This window comes from Colossoma macropomum, unplaced genomic scaffold (assembly GCF_904425465.1).
Source record: "Colossoma macropomum unplaced genomic scaffold, Colossoma_macropomum, whole genome shotgun sequence".
Classification (NCBI taxonomy): Eukaryota; Metazoa; Chordata; class Actinopteri; order Characiformes; family Serrasalmidae; genus Colossoma; species Colossoma macropomum.
Window position 1 is genome coordinate 13,921,441 of NW_023494786.1, and position 15,455 is coordinate 13,936,895.

Below are 15,455 nucleotides of genomic sequence, written 5' to 3' on the forward strand. Positions count from 1 at the left end.
AGTGTGCGCCCTTTTGAATGAGACTAAGCGGGACTTTTCCCATTGAATGGAGGAATATCGTCTCTGAAAGGAAGCGAGTTTATATCGAGCAGTTTCTGTTGTATTCCGGACCAGCGCGAAGTGATTTGAAATGATCGATATGATCGAAAAAGAAGACAACGTCATCAGCGAGGAGGAAGCGGCTCAGTATGACCGACAGATCCGGCTCTGGGGTCTGGAGGCACAAAAGAGGTCCGTGCTTAGCTCCGGTAGCTAACGAGCTAAAATAACACATAAACAAGAAATCGGCAAGCTAATAAACCTCTCCCTCGACGATTTGCAGATTGTAGTGGTCTTCGTACACGTTAAGAATTAACGCTTCAATAATTTACGTAACCAGATATTTTTCTAAAGCTTTTAACGGTAAAGGAGACTTCCACCGACTTTTCGAAATCTCTGCATAATTCAGCCATCAAGATGGAAATAAAAGTGGTTTGCTATGAAAGGGGCGAATTAATGCGTTGTAGAGCAACTTACTGACTCCGATTTCTTCACATTTGGGGTAATTGGAACCAGCAGTCCAGGAGTTTTATATGTAATGCTGATAACGTAAAATAATGGTACATCTGAAAAAAAAACAGTTTTCTTTGGGAACTGTTTTACCTTACTATGCCCTGTATGTACACTGCTCAAAAAAATAAAGGGAACACTTAAACAACACAATATAACTCCAAGTAAATCAAACTTCTGTGAAATCAAACTGTCCACTTAGGAAGCAACACTGATTGACAATCAATTTCACATGCTGTTGTGCAAATGGAATAGACAATGGAAATCATTGGCGATTAGCAAGACACACTCAATAAAGGAGTGGTTCTGCAGGTGGGGACTACAGACCACTTCTCAGTACCTATGCTTTCTGGCTGATGTTTTGGTCACTTTTGAATGTTGGTGGTGCTTTCACACTCGTGGTAGCATGAGACGGACTCTACGACCCACACAAGTGGCTCAGGTAGTGCGGCTCATCCAGGATGGCACATCAATGCGAGCTGTGGCAAGAAGGTTTGCTGTGTCTGTCAGCGTAGTGTCCAGAGCCTGTAGGCGCTACCAGGAGACAGGCCAGTACACCAGGAGACGTGGAGGAGGCCGTAGGAGGGCAACAACCCAGCAGCAGGACCGCTACCTCCGCCTTTGTGCAAGGAGGAACAGGAGGAGCACTGCCAGAGCCCTGCAAAATGATCTCCAGCAGGCCACAAATGTGCATGTGTCTACACAAACGGTTAGAAACCGACTCCATGAGGATGGTATGAGGGCCCAACGTCCACAGATGGGGGTTGTGCTCACAGCCCAACACCATGCAGGACGCTTGGCATTTGCCAGAGAACACCAGGATTGGCAAATTCGCCACTGGCGCCCTGTGCTCTTCACAGATGAAAGCAGATTCACACTGAGCACATGTGACAGACGTGGCAGAGTCTGGAGACGCCGTGGAGAGCGATCTGCTGCCTGCAACATCCTTCAGCATGACCGGTTTGGCAGTGGGTCAGTATTGGTGTGGGGTGGCATTTCTTTGGAGGGCCGCACAGCTCTCCATGTGCTCGCCAGAGGTAGCCTGACTGCCATTAGGTACCGAGATGAGATCCTCAGACCCCTTGTGAGACCATATGCTGGTGCGGTTGGCCCTGGGTTCCTCCTAATGCAGGACCATACTAGACCTCATGTGGCTGGAGTGTGTCAGCAGTTCCTGCAAGATGAAGGCATTGAAACTATGGACTGGCCCGCCCATTCCCCAGACCTGAATCCGATTGAGCACATCTGGGACATCATGTCTCGCTCCATCCACCAACGTCACATTGCACCACAGACTGTCCAGGAGTTGGCGGATGCTTTAGTCCAGGTCTGGGAGGAGATCCTTCAGGAGACCATCCGCCACCTCATCAGGAGCATGCCCAGGCGTTGTAGGGAGGTCATACAGGCACGTGGAGACCACACACAATACTGAGCCTCAATTTGACTTGTTTTAAGTACATTACATCAAAGTTGGATCAGCCTGTAGTGTGTGTTTCCACTTTAATTTTGTGTGTGACTCCAAATCCAGGCCTCCATTGGTTAATAAATTTGATTTCCATTGATGATTTTTGTGTGATTTTGTCAGCACATTCAACTTTGTACAGAACAAAGTATTCAATGAGAATATTTCATTCATTCAGATCTAGGATGTGTTATTTGAGTGTTCCCTTTATTTTGTGAGCAGTGTATATCTCTGTTATAAATGTATTTGTATAAGAATTTATCTCAAAAACGTTGTGAATATAGTGTACGATGAATATACTGCACGATGCGTGAGACATTCATCGTACAGTAGGTTATATTTATCGTACACTATATTCACAATCATTTTCTGTAAATAAAAAAGAGGTAAACTATATTGCCAAAAGTATTCACTCGCCCATCCAAATCATTGAATTCAGGTGTTCCAATAACTTCCATGGCCACAGGTGTATAAAACCAAACACCTAGGCATGCAGACTGCTTCTCCAAACATTTTTGAAAGAATGGGTCGCTCTCAGGAGCTCAGTGGATTCCAGCGTGGTACCGTGATAGGATGCCACCTATGCAACAAGTCTAGTTGTGAAATTTCCTCGTTACTAAATATTCCACAGTCAACTGTTGGAAATATTATAACAAAGTGGAAGCGAATTGGGAACGACAGCAACTCGGCCACGAAGTGATGGGCCACATAAAATGACAGAGTGGGGTCAGCGGATGCTGAGGCCCATAGTGCGCAGAGGTTGCCAACTTTCGGCAGAGTCAATCGCTACAGACCTCCAAACTTCAGGTGGCCTTCAGATTAGCTCAAGAACAGTGCTGAGAGCTTCATGGAATGGGTTTCCATGGCCGAGCAGCTTCATCCAAGCCTTACATCACCAAGCGCAATGCAAAGCATCAAATGCAGTCAGTACTTGTCTGACTGCATTGTGCCAAGTGTAAAGTTTGGTGGAGGGGGGATTTGGTGTGGAGTTGTTTTTCAGGAGTTGGGCTCGGCCCTTTAGTTCCAGTGAAACTCTTAATGCTTTAGCAGACCAAGAGATTTTGGACAATTTCATGCTCTCAACTTTGTGGGAACAGTTTGAGGACGGCCCCTTCCTGTTCCAACATGACTGCGCACCAGTGCACAAAGCAAGGTCCATAAAGACATGGATGACCGAGTTTGGTGTGGAAGAACTTGACTGGCCTGCACAGAGTCCTGACCTCAACCCGATAGAACACCTTTGGGATGAATTAGAGCGGAGACTGCGAGCCAGGCCTTCTCGTCCAACATCAGTGTCTGACCTCACAAATGCGTTTCTGGAAGAATGGTCAAAAACTCCCATAAACACACTCCTAAAGCTTGTGGAAAGCTTTCCAAGAAGAGTTGAAGCTGTTATAGCTGCAAAGGGTGGGCCGACATCATATTAAACCCTATGGATTAAGAATGGGATGTCACTCAAGTTCATATGCGTATGAAGGCAGACGAGCGAATACTTTTGGCAATATAGTATAGCTTTTAGAGGCAATAAATGCTTTTGACATCTGCAGCCTATCACTACTATTGTGAACATTTCTGGAATGAAGTTTCTCTAGAATGGCACAGAAAACCACTCTGAATGGCATTGTTTACATGTTAAAAATTGAATTATTCAATCATTTTGAAAAAAGTGTGTGAATTTCCTTTTTAAATAGGTTAACAGTCATAAGAAAGACTTTATGCTGCACATAGTTCAGGCGCTGACTCACTTGTGTTGTGTTTAAATTATAACATGATAAATGGTTCCATTATGATGTGACACGTGTGATTTTTAGTATAACTTATAAATGATCAAGTAGAGCTGGGCAATATGATGATATTTATTGTTATGATAAATTACACCACAGTAAGTCACAATATGCTTTTCTGAGCATATTGTGGATATTGGCAGTACTTAATCACTTGCCAACTGCATATTTGATCAAAAAGAGAGCATAATTAGTTCTGTTTAATTGGATTCAGTGCAGCACAGTGTGTGAAATATTGAAAATGCAAGTAATTGGATTCATAGTTTTGATGGTGTTTTTAAAATGTGGCACTTCTTTTTCTGTTACACTTATCAGATGTCATAAGTAAATAAATATTGTGTCACATTGTGTATTGTAAAAAAACTTAAATTAAATTGTGTTATTCTATTTTGCCATATCATCCAGCTTTACTTTAAAATACCGTCTGTCATTCTCAGACTGAGGGGGTCTCGAGTACTTCTGGTTGGACTGAGAGGTCTGGGTGCTGAAGTGGCAAAGAACCTTATCCTGGCTGGAGTGAAAGGGCTCACTCTTCTGGATCATGAACAGGTGGGATATTCTGTACTAAAGAACACTGTATGTCCAAAACTATCCAGACAGCCCTTCTAATTAGCGAAGTCACTTACTTCAAAGTGCATCCTTTGCTGACAGAGGTGTTCACACAGCATGTTTAATGTCGGTAGAAAAGCATTGTCAGTGGAATGGGCTGCTCTAGAGTAGCTGCACATAACCTTAAGGTCACCATGCTCAATACCAAGCATTAGCAAGAGGGGTATAAAGCCCCCTAGCGTTGGCCTGTGAAGCTTTAGAATGGCGTTCTCCGAAGTGATGGAGCTCCATACTTTTGGGATGAATTGTAGTGACGTTTATGATGCAGAACTAATCGTCCAACGTCAGTACCTGACCTCACCAATGCTCTTGTGGCTGAATACAATTAATGCTGTTATTCTTACAGCAATGTTTCAACATCTAGTGGAAAGTCTCAGAAGTGCAGAGGCTATATGAATAAACTGGCATGTGTGTATATATGTACGTATCAACTTTTGGTCATTTAGTGACTGAATATGATGTGGCAACCACAGCTATAATGTCTTTGTATACACCCAAGAAATGACCACAGTATCCTTGTTGTTCAATGTTTCAGGTTACCGAGGAATCCAGAAGAGCTCAGTTCCTGATCCCAGTGGATGCAGATGGTCAAAATCAGGCTCAGGCTTCTCTGGAACGAGCCCAGTTCCTCAACCCAATGGTGGAAGTGAAGGCTGATACTGATCAAGTAGAGAGCAAGTCTGATGACTTCTTTCTTCAGTTTGATGCGGTGAGTGCTGGATAGAGCTGCAGCTGTGTAGCTCATTGATTTATCACATCTTAAATCAAAGCCCACACAAAAAACTGCTGCATTGTTTAATCTTCAGTAAATTATTACTGTTAATGTCTACAGTGATAGTTTATCTCTGGTCTGGAGTGCTGGCTTCGTGCGCAGTTTGGTGATTTTCCTGCACATACACCCCTGATTCAATAAATTAATTGCCAGGTTTAGTTGCATTATTGCAGGACTAATATTCACCTGTGCTGGACTGCATTAAACAGCATTATAGAAAAGTATTATATATGAAAAATACTGTTTGTTGATCTGTATTCAGAGTCAGTATATAATGCTTGCTAGTTCTGTAAAGTCAGTGTCAAAGTTTTGTCTTTGCGAATCTTTGTGTTTTGTGGTATAGTTACACTTTGGCAAGAGGCTTATGCAGGAAGGTTGAGAATTTAAGGCTCCGTAATGGAAGTTTAGGAAGTGGTCAAAATAAAATAGTTGATCCTTTGAGTCTCCAGTAACATAGTTTTAGCCACAGACACCCCATCAATGTTTCTTTTGACTGTTAAGATGGCCAGAACTGTCGGGATTTTGTCAGTTGTGTATCCAAATAGCTCTCCGCACAACAGGGTTCTTAGTATCCAATGGGAAACACATGATTGCGATCATTTTTTTGCTCTGTGCCCAGTGACTGTACCTTTTGGAGCAAGATGGGCACTAGATAAAAAATAAATTGTGGTCTTCACGTCATTACACTTTAAAAATGATTTGAGTTTTAGTTGAAGCATTTAGCTGCCTTAAAACAAGACATCCTTGCATGTCTGCCAACACATTTGTTACCCACAGGTTTGTTTTTGCTGCAGCATGGTTTTGAAAAATTACTCTCCACACCACACCAGAACAGTGCTCACTGGTTGTTTAGTTTGCATGACAGTCTGTTCTTTGCCATGATAAGCTGCAAAATGTCAGTAGGCAGAGGTTTACCTGTGAAGTCACCAAAACAAAGATTCTGACAAGAAGTTTAGTTGTTTAAAACAAGTAGAATGACTCACTCAGGAAGCTTATTTTTCCCCTGGTAGTCATGCAAGTGCAGGGCTCTTTTTTTGGATATAGTATAAAGTAAAAATTCTCAATTACTATATTTGTTTATTTTATTTTTAGGTGCACTGTGTGTCGCTGTTGTTCTCTTTGTGACCACTAGATGGCATATTCATGCCATGTTATTGTTGTCCTCATTAAACGAGCCTTTGCTAATGGCAGTTCTTTCACCCACCATTATTTCCAATTTGCAAGATGTGCATCAGTTGACTGGAAATTCAAGCAAATGAGAAAGTTAATGGTGTGTTGTTTGACATTGTAATATATGATAAGAGGAAAGTGCATCGCCTTTAATAAGTATAGAGGAAAGAGAATGTTTTTTAACATCAGTGTTAAACTGATCAGTGGAAACAATAAGCAGCTCCCTTTTTAGGATTCCTTAGTGTATTGTCATTGTTTTACTCAGAAATTGGACTAGAGCCCGTTCTTGTTTATGAGCAAATCTGTCAGCACTCACTGAATGTTCAAAACACAGACGAGCTGCCTCCCAGCCTGTCTATGTTTGCGAGCCGTCAGGAAGCTCCCAGTGGGAGTACCAGTGAGAGTTGAGAAGGCGGGGAAGAGATAGAGTGTGAGGAGGGGGTCTAACCGAGACAGTTTCGCTCTTTTATCTGCCTTTACTGATGTTTCAGAAATATATGTAGGTAAGAAAAGAGGCTGGCATGCTTCCACACACATTCACTAAGTGGTTAGCAAAATACCCCACTACGCTGGCTGTGAGTGACAGCTATTACTCGAGGGGCAAGTTGTCCATTATGAATGCAGCATATTAAATAGCTTAGCTTTTTGGCTAGCGAAGAAAAGAATGGCACTTCTTGCACTTGATTTTAGGGTGGGCAGTTTGTAGAAAATCCTTTCTAATCCTTATTGTGGTGAGTGACAAGTACAAGTCAAAGGCATTTTAGTCCATGAAATTGTCTTATTCAGACTGTTAGAGAGCTCATATCGTAGACAGTTGAGTTTTCCTAATTTCTTTTGACTTAAGAGTTTGAAGATGATCTGTATACTTTGTTAAAGTTTCAAAACATATGCCTTGGAAAACTAAGAAGTTAAGCTGCTAAAACAGCCCAATTTGAATTCACAGTTTTTGTGATGTCACAAAAAAACAGCACATTTGCATGTATCTACCTACTTAGCCAACAGCAGTTTAGCTTGCCCATTCATCACGAAGTTATAAGGAGTGTTTCAGCCTGAACTACTTTTTGAATGAGGGATAATAAAGGGCAGACAACCAGAACATTTACATCTGTCAGTCTTAAAGGCACAGGCACAGAAACGGTGTATTTTTAAGAGATATAGAGAGCTTGGAAAATGGTCATATACAGTAAGGCGCAGGTAGAAAAAAAATTGACAAAGAAAATATGCCCAGAGTTTAGTCTACAGTGGCAGATAGTGGTGAGGCAGCCTGTCCTCAAAGACCCTCGCTCATTTAGTCCTCAGAGAGGGTTATCAATACTCAGTTTGATTACACAACTGACCGTGTTTTGGAATTCGTGCAAATTCAATGTCCTTAATGCACTTCGCTTATCAGTTAATGACTCCTGCGCTACTGTTCTAGCTAGAGAAGTAAACAACAATAGTTTGGCTGTAAACAACCTCCAGTCAGAGCAGATAAATGATGATGCAGTGTGCTCTCACAGTAGCCACCCAGTGCTTCAACATGACTCTTCATGTATAAATATCTAAAAAGTAAGTAAAGTAGTGATCACAGTGTGCCAAGACAGTCTTATCACCATTCCAGAATGTGAGCCTGTAAGGGGTGGTGTCTAAGATACGATGGACCAAGCCCTGTGGTCAGATATGCATAATTGCGAAAGCCCCTCTTCAATAAAATATTGATGCACTGTAAAGTACACTGGGGTCCAGTCGCTTTACTAGAGGCTATAAACTTGAGGACTGCATCAAAATGTTCCATCTGGTTGAGAGAGATAAGTTATTTTTGACTACCTGAAACATGTTATCTAGTATGTATCCAGCAAAAGAGTGAACTTGAGCATCAACTGCTGAAGCTGATAAGGATGAAGAGGTTTAGAGATCGCTAAATGTATCAAATTACCTGAAGGGGCTAATTTCACATTACAGCGTATTGTATAACCTGCTGGAAAGTTATGTTTTAAAGATTATTGTCTTGTTATAACCTGCTGTGTTTTGTTGTCATTCCTAGGTTTGTCTGACAGGGTGCTCTAGAGACCTCATGGTGCGTGTGGATCAGCTTTGTGCCTCCAAAAACATTAAAGTCTTCTGTGGGGATGTCTTTGGTTACCATGGATACATGTTCTCTGACCTGGGCCAGGAGCATCATTATGTGGAGTAAGGGACTTTTTGCTGTTCTATAATTAGTAATATCATATGAGGTGGTATTGATGTCTCTTTCTTTTCCTCAGAGAGAAAGCAAAGGTGGTAAAACCGTCAGAACAGGCTAATGATGGACCTGAAGTGAAGAAGCCCAAAATTGACCTTAATGAGACCACCATGGTGAAAAAGGTGTGTTTGTAGTATTTGTCTTTCATCATCTCTGATTGTTTAACAGTGGTTGTAATTGTATCAATCACTGCTGTACCTTATTCTCTTTTATGAGAAGACGGCCAGTTTCTGCTCTCTCAAAGAGGCTTTGGAGATAGACTGGACAAGTGACGATTCCAAAGCCCGTCTGAAACGCACCCCTTCAGAGTACTTTTTACTACAAGGTACCCAAAAATCCATACATCTACAACCCAGTATCCTGAAACATCCTTCACAACATTTTTGAGTAGAGATGGTGCAACAGTATTGTTTTCCAGTACCAGTATTGAGACCTTAAGCATCAGCCGATGCAATCTGATATTAAATATAAATATAAAATGAGCTATTTTTAGTTGAAACATTTCACAAAATATGAGCATCTAAAATTCTCAGCTAACAATATCATATCACACATTGAGCATGTGCTATTTCAGGCCAAATTTGTTACAGGAATAAAATTCATTCTCTCTCTGATATAAAATCCAGCATTGTCTGCTCATGTTGGTCCAGTACTGATAGAGATCAATATCGATATGCCATCTCTATTTTTTGGGTTGTTTACAGTTCAGTAGTGCAACATGTTCAAATAATGTTGCTAACAGATTGAGAGTAGCCTTTTTAAAATGCAGTATTCTGCACATGGAATTAGTTCCTTGTCTAATTATAGAAACCATCACAGTACTGCTTAGTGTATAGTTCTGTTCCATTGTCAAAGCTGCGACTGCTCTAATGAGTCTTTTTACATGAGCTCACCTGGCGTCCTCATAGAGGACAGCTCGTTTTCCATCACAGGCTGTCCATGGCCAGTCATGTGCAGTGACTTTCAAACCGAAAACACGCTGCCTCCGCCTCCGTAAAAACGGCTTCAAATGCTCCAGCGGCCCCTCCTTCATATATAGTAGTGAACCAATGGAAACAAAAACATGTCCTATTTGCGTGTTGAAGCATTTAAAGGTTAGCGGGTACATTAGAGTACTTATAAATGGCATGTGACGGCTGAGCTGCTTTTGAGGAAGGGCTGTTTCCTCTGTCTCACCTCACTGATTTTTCTGAGGTTATGTCACCCCACTGATGGGGTTAGCTAGACAGATATTGTGTCACTGATTTGAATCTTTCCTCAACCTCAAGCCGACACAGTGTTTTATGTGTTCATCATGTTTCAGTTGAGCCTGAAAGTTCCGAGTTTCAAAATATATGGCCCTTCATTTGCCTAGGTTTAATTTTGATAGTGACACTTTCAAAGCTGAAGGAAATGTAGCTAATAATACTTTTTGATGGAACCCTTTAAGGCTTGAGTAATGAGAAAAAGGGTAGGATGGAAGAGGTCTGTGCACTGTACTGTGCTTAATTTCTAGTCAAAACAGCCATTAAGTGGGGCTGAAAGATTAATCATTTTTATACCAAAATCGTAATTTGAAGTAGTGCAATTTTCTAACCGCAAGAGCTGCAATTTAAATTATATTCTACATTATTCACAGTTTAAAATTCTTAACTGCCATTCTGACGCAGTACATTGTGTTCAAGCCTTAAGCCTGAAAAAAAAAATGAATGTGATCCACCTTGTCGTAAAAAAATGCTTAGAACATAATTTAAAGAAAAATAATTGCAATTAAATTGCAATCCCAATTTTGGTCAGAAAAATAACAATTGGATATTTTCAACAAATCCTTCAGAGCTACCATTTATGTTATTCATTTTTCAATGCAAGGAGAAAAGCAGAAAACATAACAGAAAATAACACAGATGCCTCAACAGCTAAATATAATATATTTTTTTGTATTTAGTGTGTACTTTAGTGTGCACCAATTCTTTTCAGGAGGCTAGCCTCCAATTTTTCAAAGAAATCTGCAGGACAGGTGATTTTTTCACACCTCCACAGTTTAGTCTTAGTAGTTGGTTGCATTTTCTGCTTCTTACAATCCCAAGTAATCCCAAACACATTCAGTGATGTGGAGGTCTGGGCCCTGGTGTGGCCAGTCCATTGTTTTGAGGGCCCCAGCAGCTTCTTTGTTTTAAAACATTGTTATGAGCTGATACTCAAGGTTTCAAAATTGGTATTGGTGCCATGATCTCTAGTTAGAAGTTTCATGTCAGCTTCGGAGGTTCTAGCTTTTAAAGGCTAAGGCTCAGTATATGTTGTAAAAATGTTCTTTGTAAAGGGGGAAGTGGGATGAGAACTGATCAGTGTTCTCAAAACAATAATGACTTCATGTGTTTATTTTGGTGTAGACTTCAGTCACTTGCCATGTGTAGTGGCTGTAGCTTGAAATTTAAAGCAGTAATGAACAGAAATGATATAAAATACAAGTATGACAAGACTACGGGTAAAGAAATGAGTATAAATGTCAGGTCTGCCTTATGCTTGACCTTAACATTAATTTCTGTACCTAATTTTGTGTACTTACTGACCCCATCACAAGGAGAAAAAGAATATTAACATAATGTTGCTTAAGTTAGTTTGGGTGATGGTTTTGTAACTATAAAGCTGCGATTAGTGAAATTCTGTTTTAGTGATATGGGAACAATCAGTTTTGATTGACTGAGATGTAGTACAATACTTTAAAATGTCAGTGTAAAGCTGCACTGTTACCACTGCATTGAGACCACTCTTGGTGATATAGAAAGAGTAATGTTTTCCTAGAAGAAATAATGAAGTAAGAACACAAAATAATGTTTCCTTAATGTATTGTGGTGTTTGTGGCTGTCTTTATGACTGGTGGAAACTCAGAGTGCCCTAGTTCATGGTGTGTGGTTGAGTGGGCGGTCAGAAAGTTTCAGTGCTTGGTAATGTTGCCCAATGTAGCTTCACTTAATATCTGTCAAAGATCAAGTGAATCATTGTACTTCAGTTCTCTCAGTGCTTATAAATGTGCTCCTTTTTCTCTTTCTCCTCCAACAGTGCTGCTAAAATTCCGTACAGATAAAGGTCGCAATCCTGACCCAGGCTGCTTTGCTGAGGACTCGCGCCTGCTCCTACAGATCCGTGATGATGTTCTGGAGGCTATGGGAGTAAATCCAGAGCTGCTGCCCGACAGCTTTGTCAGGTCCTAACACAGTCACTGTCCTGCAGCATCTCATGGGTATCCATGTCACCAACATAATCTCACTGCATGTTTTGTCTTTACAGCTACTGCTTCTCAGAGATGGCTCCAGTGTGTGCCGTGGTGGGAGGAGTACTTGGTCAGGAGATAGTCAAGGTACAATCCCAGTAGCTTTCTCCAATAGCTTTCACATTCAATCTGTTAATTGTTCTTCAGTTTATTTATTCACTAATTTTATTAATGTATTTATACATTGTTAATTATTTATTAAGCAGAAACGCCCTTCTGGGACCGTTGTCCCATTTTCTGTGGGTCCTAGAACGAATAAGAGGTTTTAACAAGAGAAAGATACACTGTCAAATTAAACATGCATAATTAAAGCTGTTTGGTATCAAAAATGACGAAGTGAAAAAAAACCTAAATTCACCATACCAAATTCGTTCATACCAGAATTATACTTCTGGCTAGGTAATAGAAAAAAAACAAGATGAGCCCTAAGCAACTGAACTTTGTATTATTGTAATAGACTGGAAGGGACTTGTCAGCTGACTTGTTGAACAAACTCGGTGTTTCCCAATCTCTGGGTGATTTAAGTTTGCTGGGTTGTGGCAATAAACACAGGTGTTGCACCAGCAGTTGCTCTGGGTTTGCTATCTAACTGTCTAACATTCTGACAAAAAAAACCCATAAAATAAAACAATGATAGAGCAATTCATAAGCATCTAAAGCAAAGTAAAATCAAAATAATACTAAAATAAGATGAAAGAATTACACAGTACAATATTAGAGGAATTAATAAGCATGTAATACAAAACAATTTTCTAAAAAATAAAAATACTGAAAAGATTTAAAGATTACAAAGGTGGGACTTTTAGGATGGGAGAAATATGGGCTCTCTTTTTGGTCTCTGTGAGACCACAAGCTGCAGCATTTTTAATTAGTAACTTATTAATGTTTGTTTTAGACTACTGGTTATATATGCCTCTTTTTGGAGGTTGCTTTAAAACAGACAGGTTATTAGCTAACTAGTTTAACATAATATTTTTTATAGCTTTGATTTTGATTGTCTGGCAGTCAGCCCATCTTTCCCCTTGTTTTCTTGTTTAGCAACTACAAAAAAAAAAAAATACTTTCAACAGCCACTTCCATTATAACACTTTGGGATAGCAGAAATTTCATGTTGTAAAGGACAAACATTGATTGAGTGCTCTAGAAATATTCAAACACTCCCAGTATTCAGGCTAAATCTATGCCTTTCTGCTAGGTTGTGCTACATAAGAAGTGTCTTGACACTCAACAGATCACTAAATGTTGAGAAATTACAATCAGAAGGACTCCTATATTTTAAATGTAGACATTTAATTTACTATTTAAAACAAACAGTGAACATACACGTCTGAGGTTTTATATGTCATGTTGATGATAGTAAAATAGTGGTAAATCTGAAAGGTTTCTGCAGTACTGATCTGCCATAAATGTATTTAAAGCTTTGTTTTAAGCCAAAACTTTATCTCAAAACTATTTTGAAACAGTGTCTCAGGGATTAGGCAGCGTATTAGTAACCTTTTCATGTAGTAGCTTTCTGTGAGGTAGCTTTTAGAAGCATTAAATGCTTCAGACGTCTTGTTGATGGACCTCCACTGCTGCAGTTCTGACTTTTTATGTAGTAAGTAGTGAAATTCCCCTTTCAAAGGTTTGTTTTTCATATTTAAGTATGTGGTAAAGTTTTTAATGTTCTTTTTTCAGATTGCTGTCTTAAATGTATTGGTAACCTCAGTTATTTTAAATTTGAATGCATTAATGGCAACATTTATATGGGGATTTAGCATTTGGACATCAGTGGAATGAACAAGACACTGATTTGTGAAAGGTTTGGAAAGCAGACCACTGTCAATTAACACTTTTTATTGCCTATATTTGTTAAAACATAAACAGCACGCCACATTAGCAAACCCATCTTTCATGCTGCAATTTTCCACAAAATCCTTGTCCTCTATATAGTGGAACTTTGATGAACCGTGGAAGTGGCTTTTCTGATAAGGGTCTGTCTGAACCATATGGCAGCTGCCCTCTTCCTTGGAATCTGGGGCATATCCAAACGTTTTAGCTGCCGACACTTTTTAAATGCCAGGCTTGAAGAGGTAACATTCCGGTCACTGATGAAATCCAGTGTCGACTGTCTGAAATCTTGGCACAAAGTCCAACATTTGTATCGAAATAGCCTGTGGAACCACACCTAGTAAGTAAACCATGACCAGGTATTTGGGTGCATTGGTCATGTTTGAGGCTGTGGCGGTTATAGATGTAGGTCATGTTCACATAGAAGGCTGCAGAAATATTGAGTAAGCTCAGTGACGTTCTCCATAGGTCTAGGCACCTGAAAAAGGTGACCTCATCGTAAAGACTGGGACGTGCAGAAGGCTGGTGGAGGGTATGTGGTGGCTCCACTGGTGGCTGCGCAGGCCTTAGACCCACATGGTGGTGGAGTGAAGCCAGGCTGTCTCGCCATCTCGTTGCATGATGAAACATGCTGCAACTCACACATGGCCCTCTGCTCCTCACGGTCCCTCAGCCATCAGCCAAAAGGCACCACAACAAAGAAAACCACCAATGAGTTCAATTACATAGGCTAATGTTTGAAGGGCCAAGTGATTATTGAAAAATAACAGCTGTGTCACATTGATTCTAATGAGTTCTTGTCTCTGTCTGGTTGTGCATTTAAAAAAAACAGGCGCTGTCCCAGAGAGATGCCCCACACAGGAACTTCTTCTTCTTTGATGGTCTGAAGGGCAGTGGGGTGGTGGATTACTTTGGAGCCAAATAACCATAAAGACCAACAGACAGGTTTTTGAGATGCAGGCACTCAGCCCCTCAAAGCACCATGGGAAACAGAGTCCTTTTTACTGCTACAAGGAGGCTTTTTTTGGACTTTTGAAGCAGTAAGCAGTCCTTTGCTGCCAGAAGGAAGCTCAGGCAACTTGTCAGTTTTTCTATTCGTGCACACTTCAGACACTCACTTTGTTTCTGTCCACGATTGTGACTAGATGGTCAATAAGTTGCATGGAAACTTTTTTGTTTTTACATTTTATAATTAAAAGATCCAAAAAAAGCAAAATTGTTTTGGATTTCTTGGGCATAAATGCGATATGAAGAATTTAGGGCAAAGTTTGGCTGCATGTTCATTGAAACACTTTCAGTTTAAGAAGCTGCTATCTCTCCTGCATACTAGTACATAAATAGCTTATTCCATGAGGGGGGGTTTGTGGATGGCATGTCACGGAAGCCAACGGGGAGAAAAAAACGTAAAAGCCTAAGGGAGGTGAGTTCATCAGGTTGTTTGTATTAAGAAGACTTGGTTGGTAACTCGTTTGTGACCTTGCCTGAGGTATACGCAATGACGTAGATTGGCCCAGCATGCATGGTGACTCATGAGGGAAACAAGAAACAATTATTGTCTTGATTGGGAAGCTTTTGTTCAGCTGGTGGATCCCGCCTGTCCAGTCAGACTTGCTGGAATTCCAAACACTGCAAGTTATGTGCTTGTGTAGACGAGACGAGTACATCTCTTATTACGGATTGTTTTGAATAATAAGCATAAGAGATTTTAATATCTGAATTACTGGAATCTGTCAGAGACATGCAAAGTGAGTATGTTAGCAGACGGAAATAGTTTTTGAGTGCCCGTAAGGATGTTAGACTATCAACCA

General features: G+C 40.4%; 1 protein-coding gene across 1 annotated transcript; it reads left to right on the forward strand.

Annotated features, from left to right (window-relative positions):
- On the forward strand, positions 1-14,856 carry sae1 (SUMO1 activating enzyme subunit 1). Its single transcript, XM_036561361.1, has 9 exons — positions 1-231; positions 4,233-4,344; positions 4,940-5,113; positions 8,370-8,515; positions 8,590-8,689; positions 8,787-8,892; positions 11,607-11,751; positions 11,835-11,904; positions 14,480-14,856. Exons 1-9 carry the CDS (start codon positions 131-133, stop codon positions 14,570-14,572), a joined length of 1,047 nt encoding a protein of 348 aa, XP_036417254.1. The 5' UTR covers positions 1-130; the 3' UTR covers positions 14,573-14,856.
- The last annotated feature ends 599 nt before the right edge of the window (positions 14,857-15,455 follow it).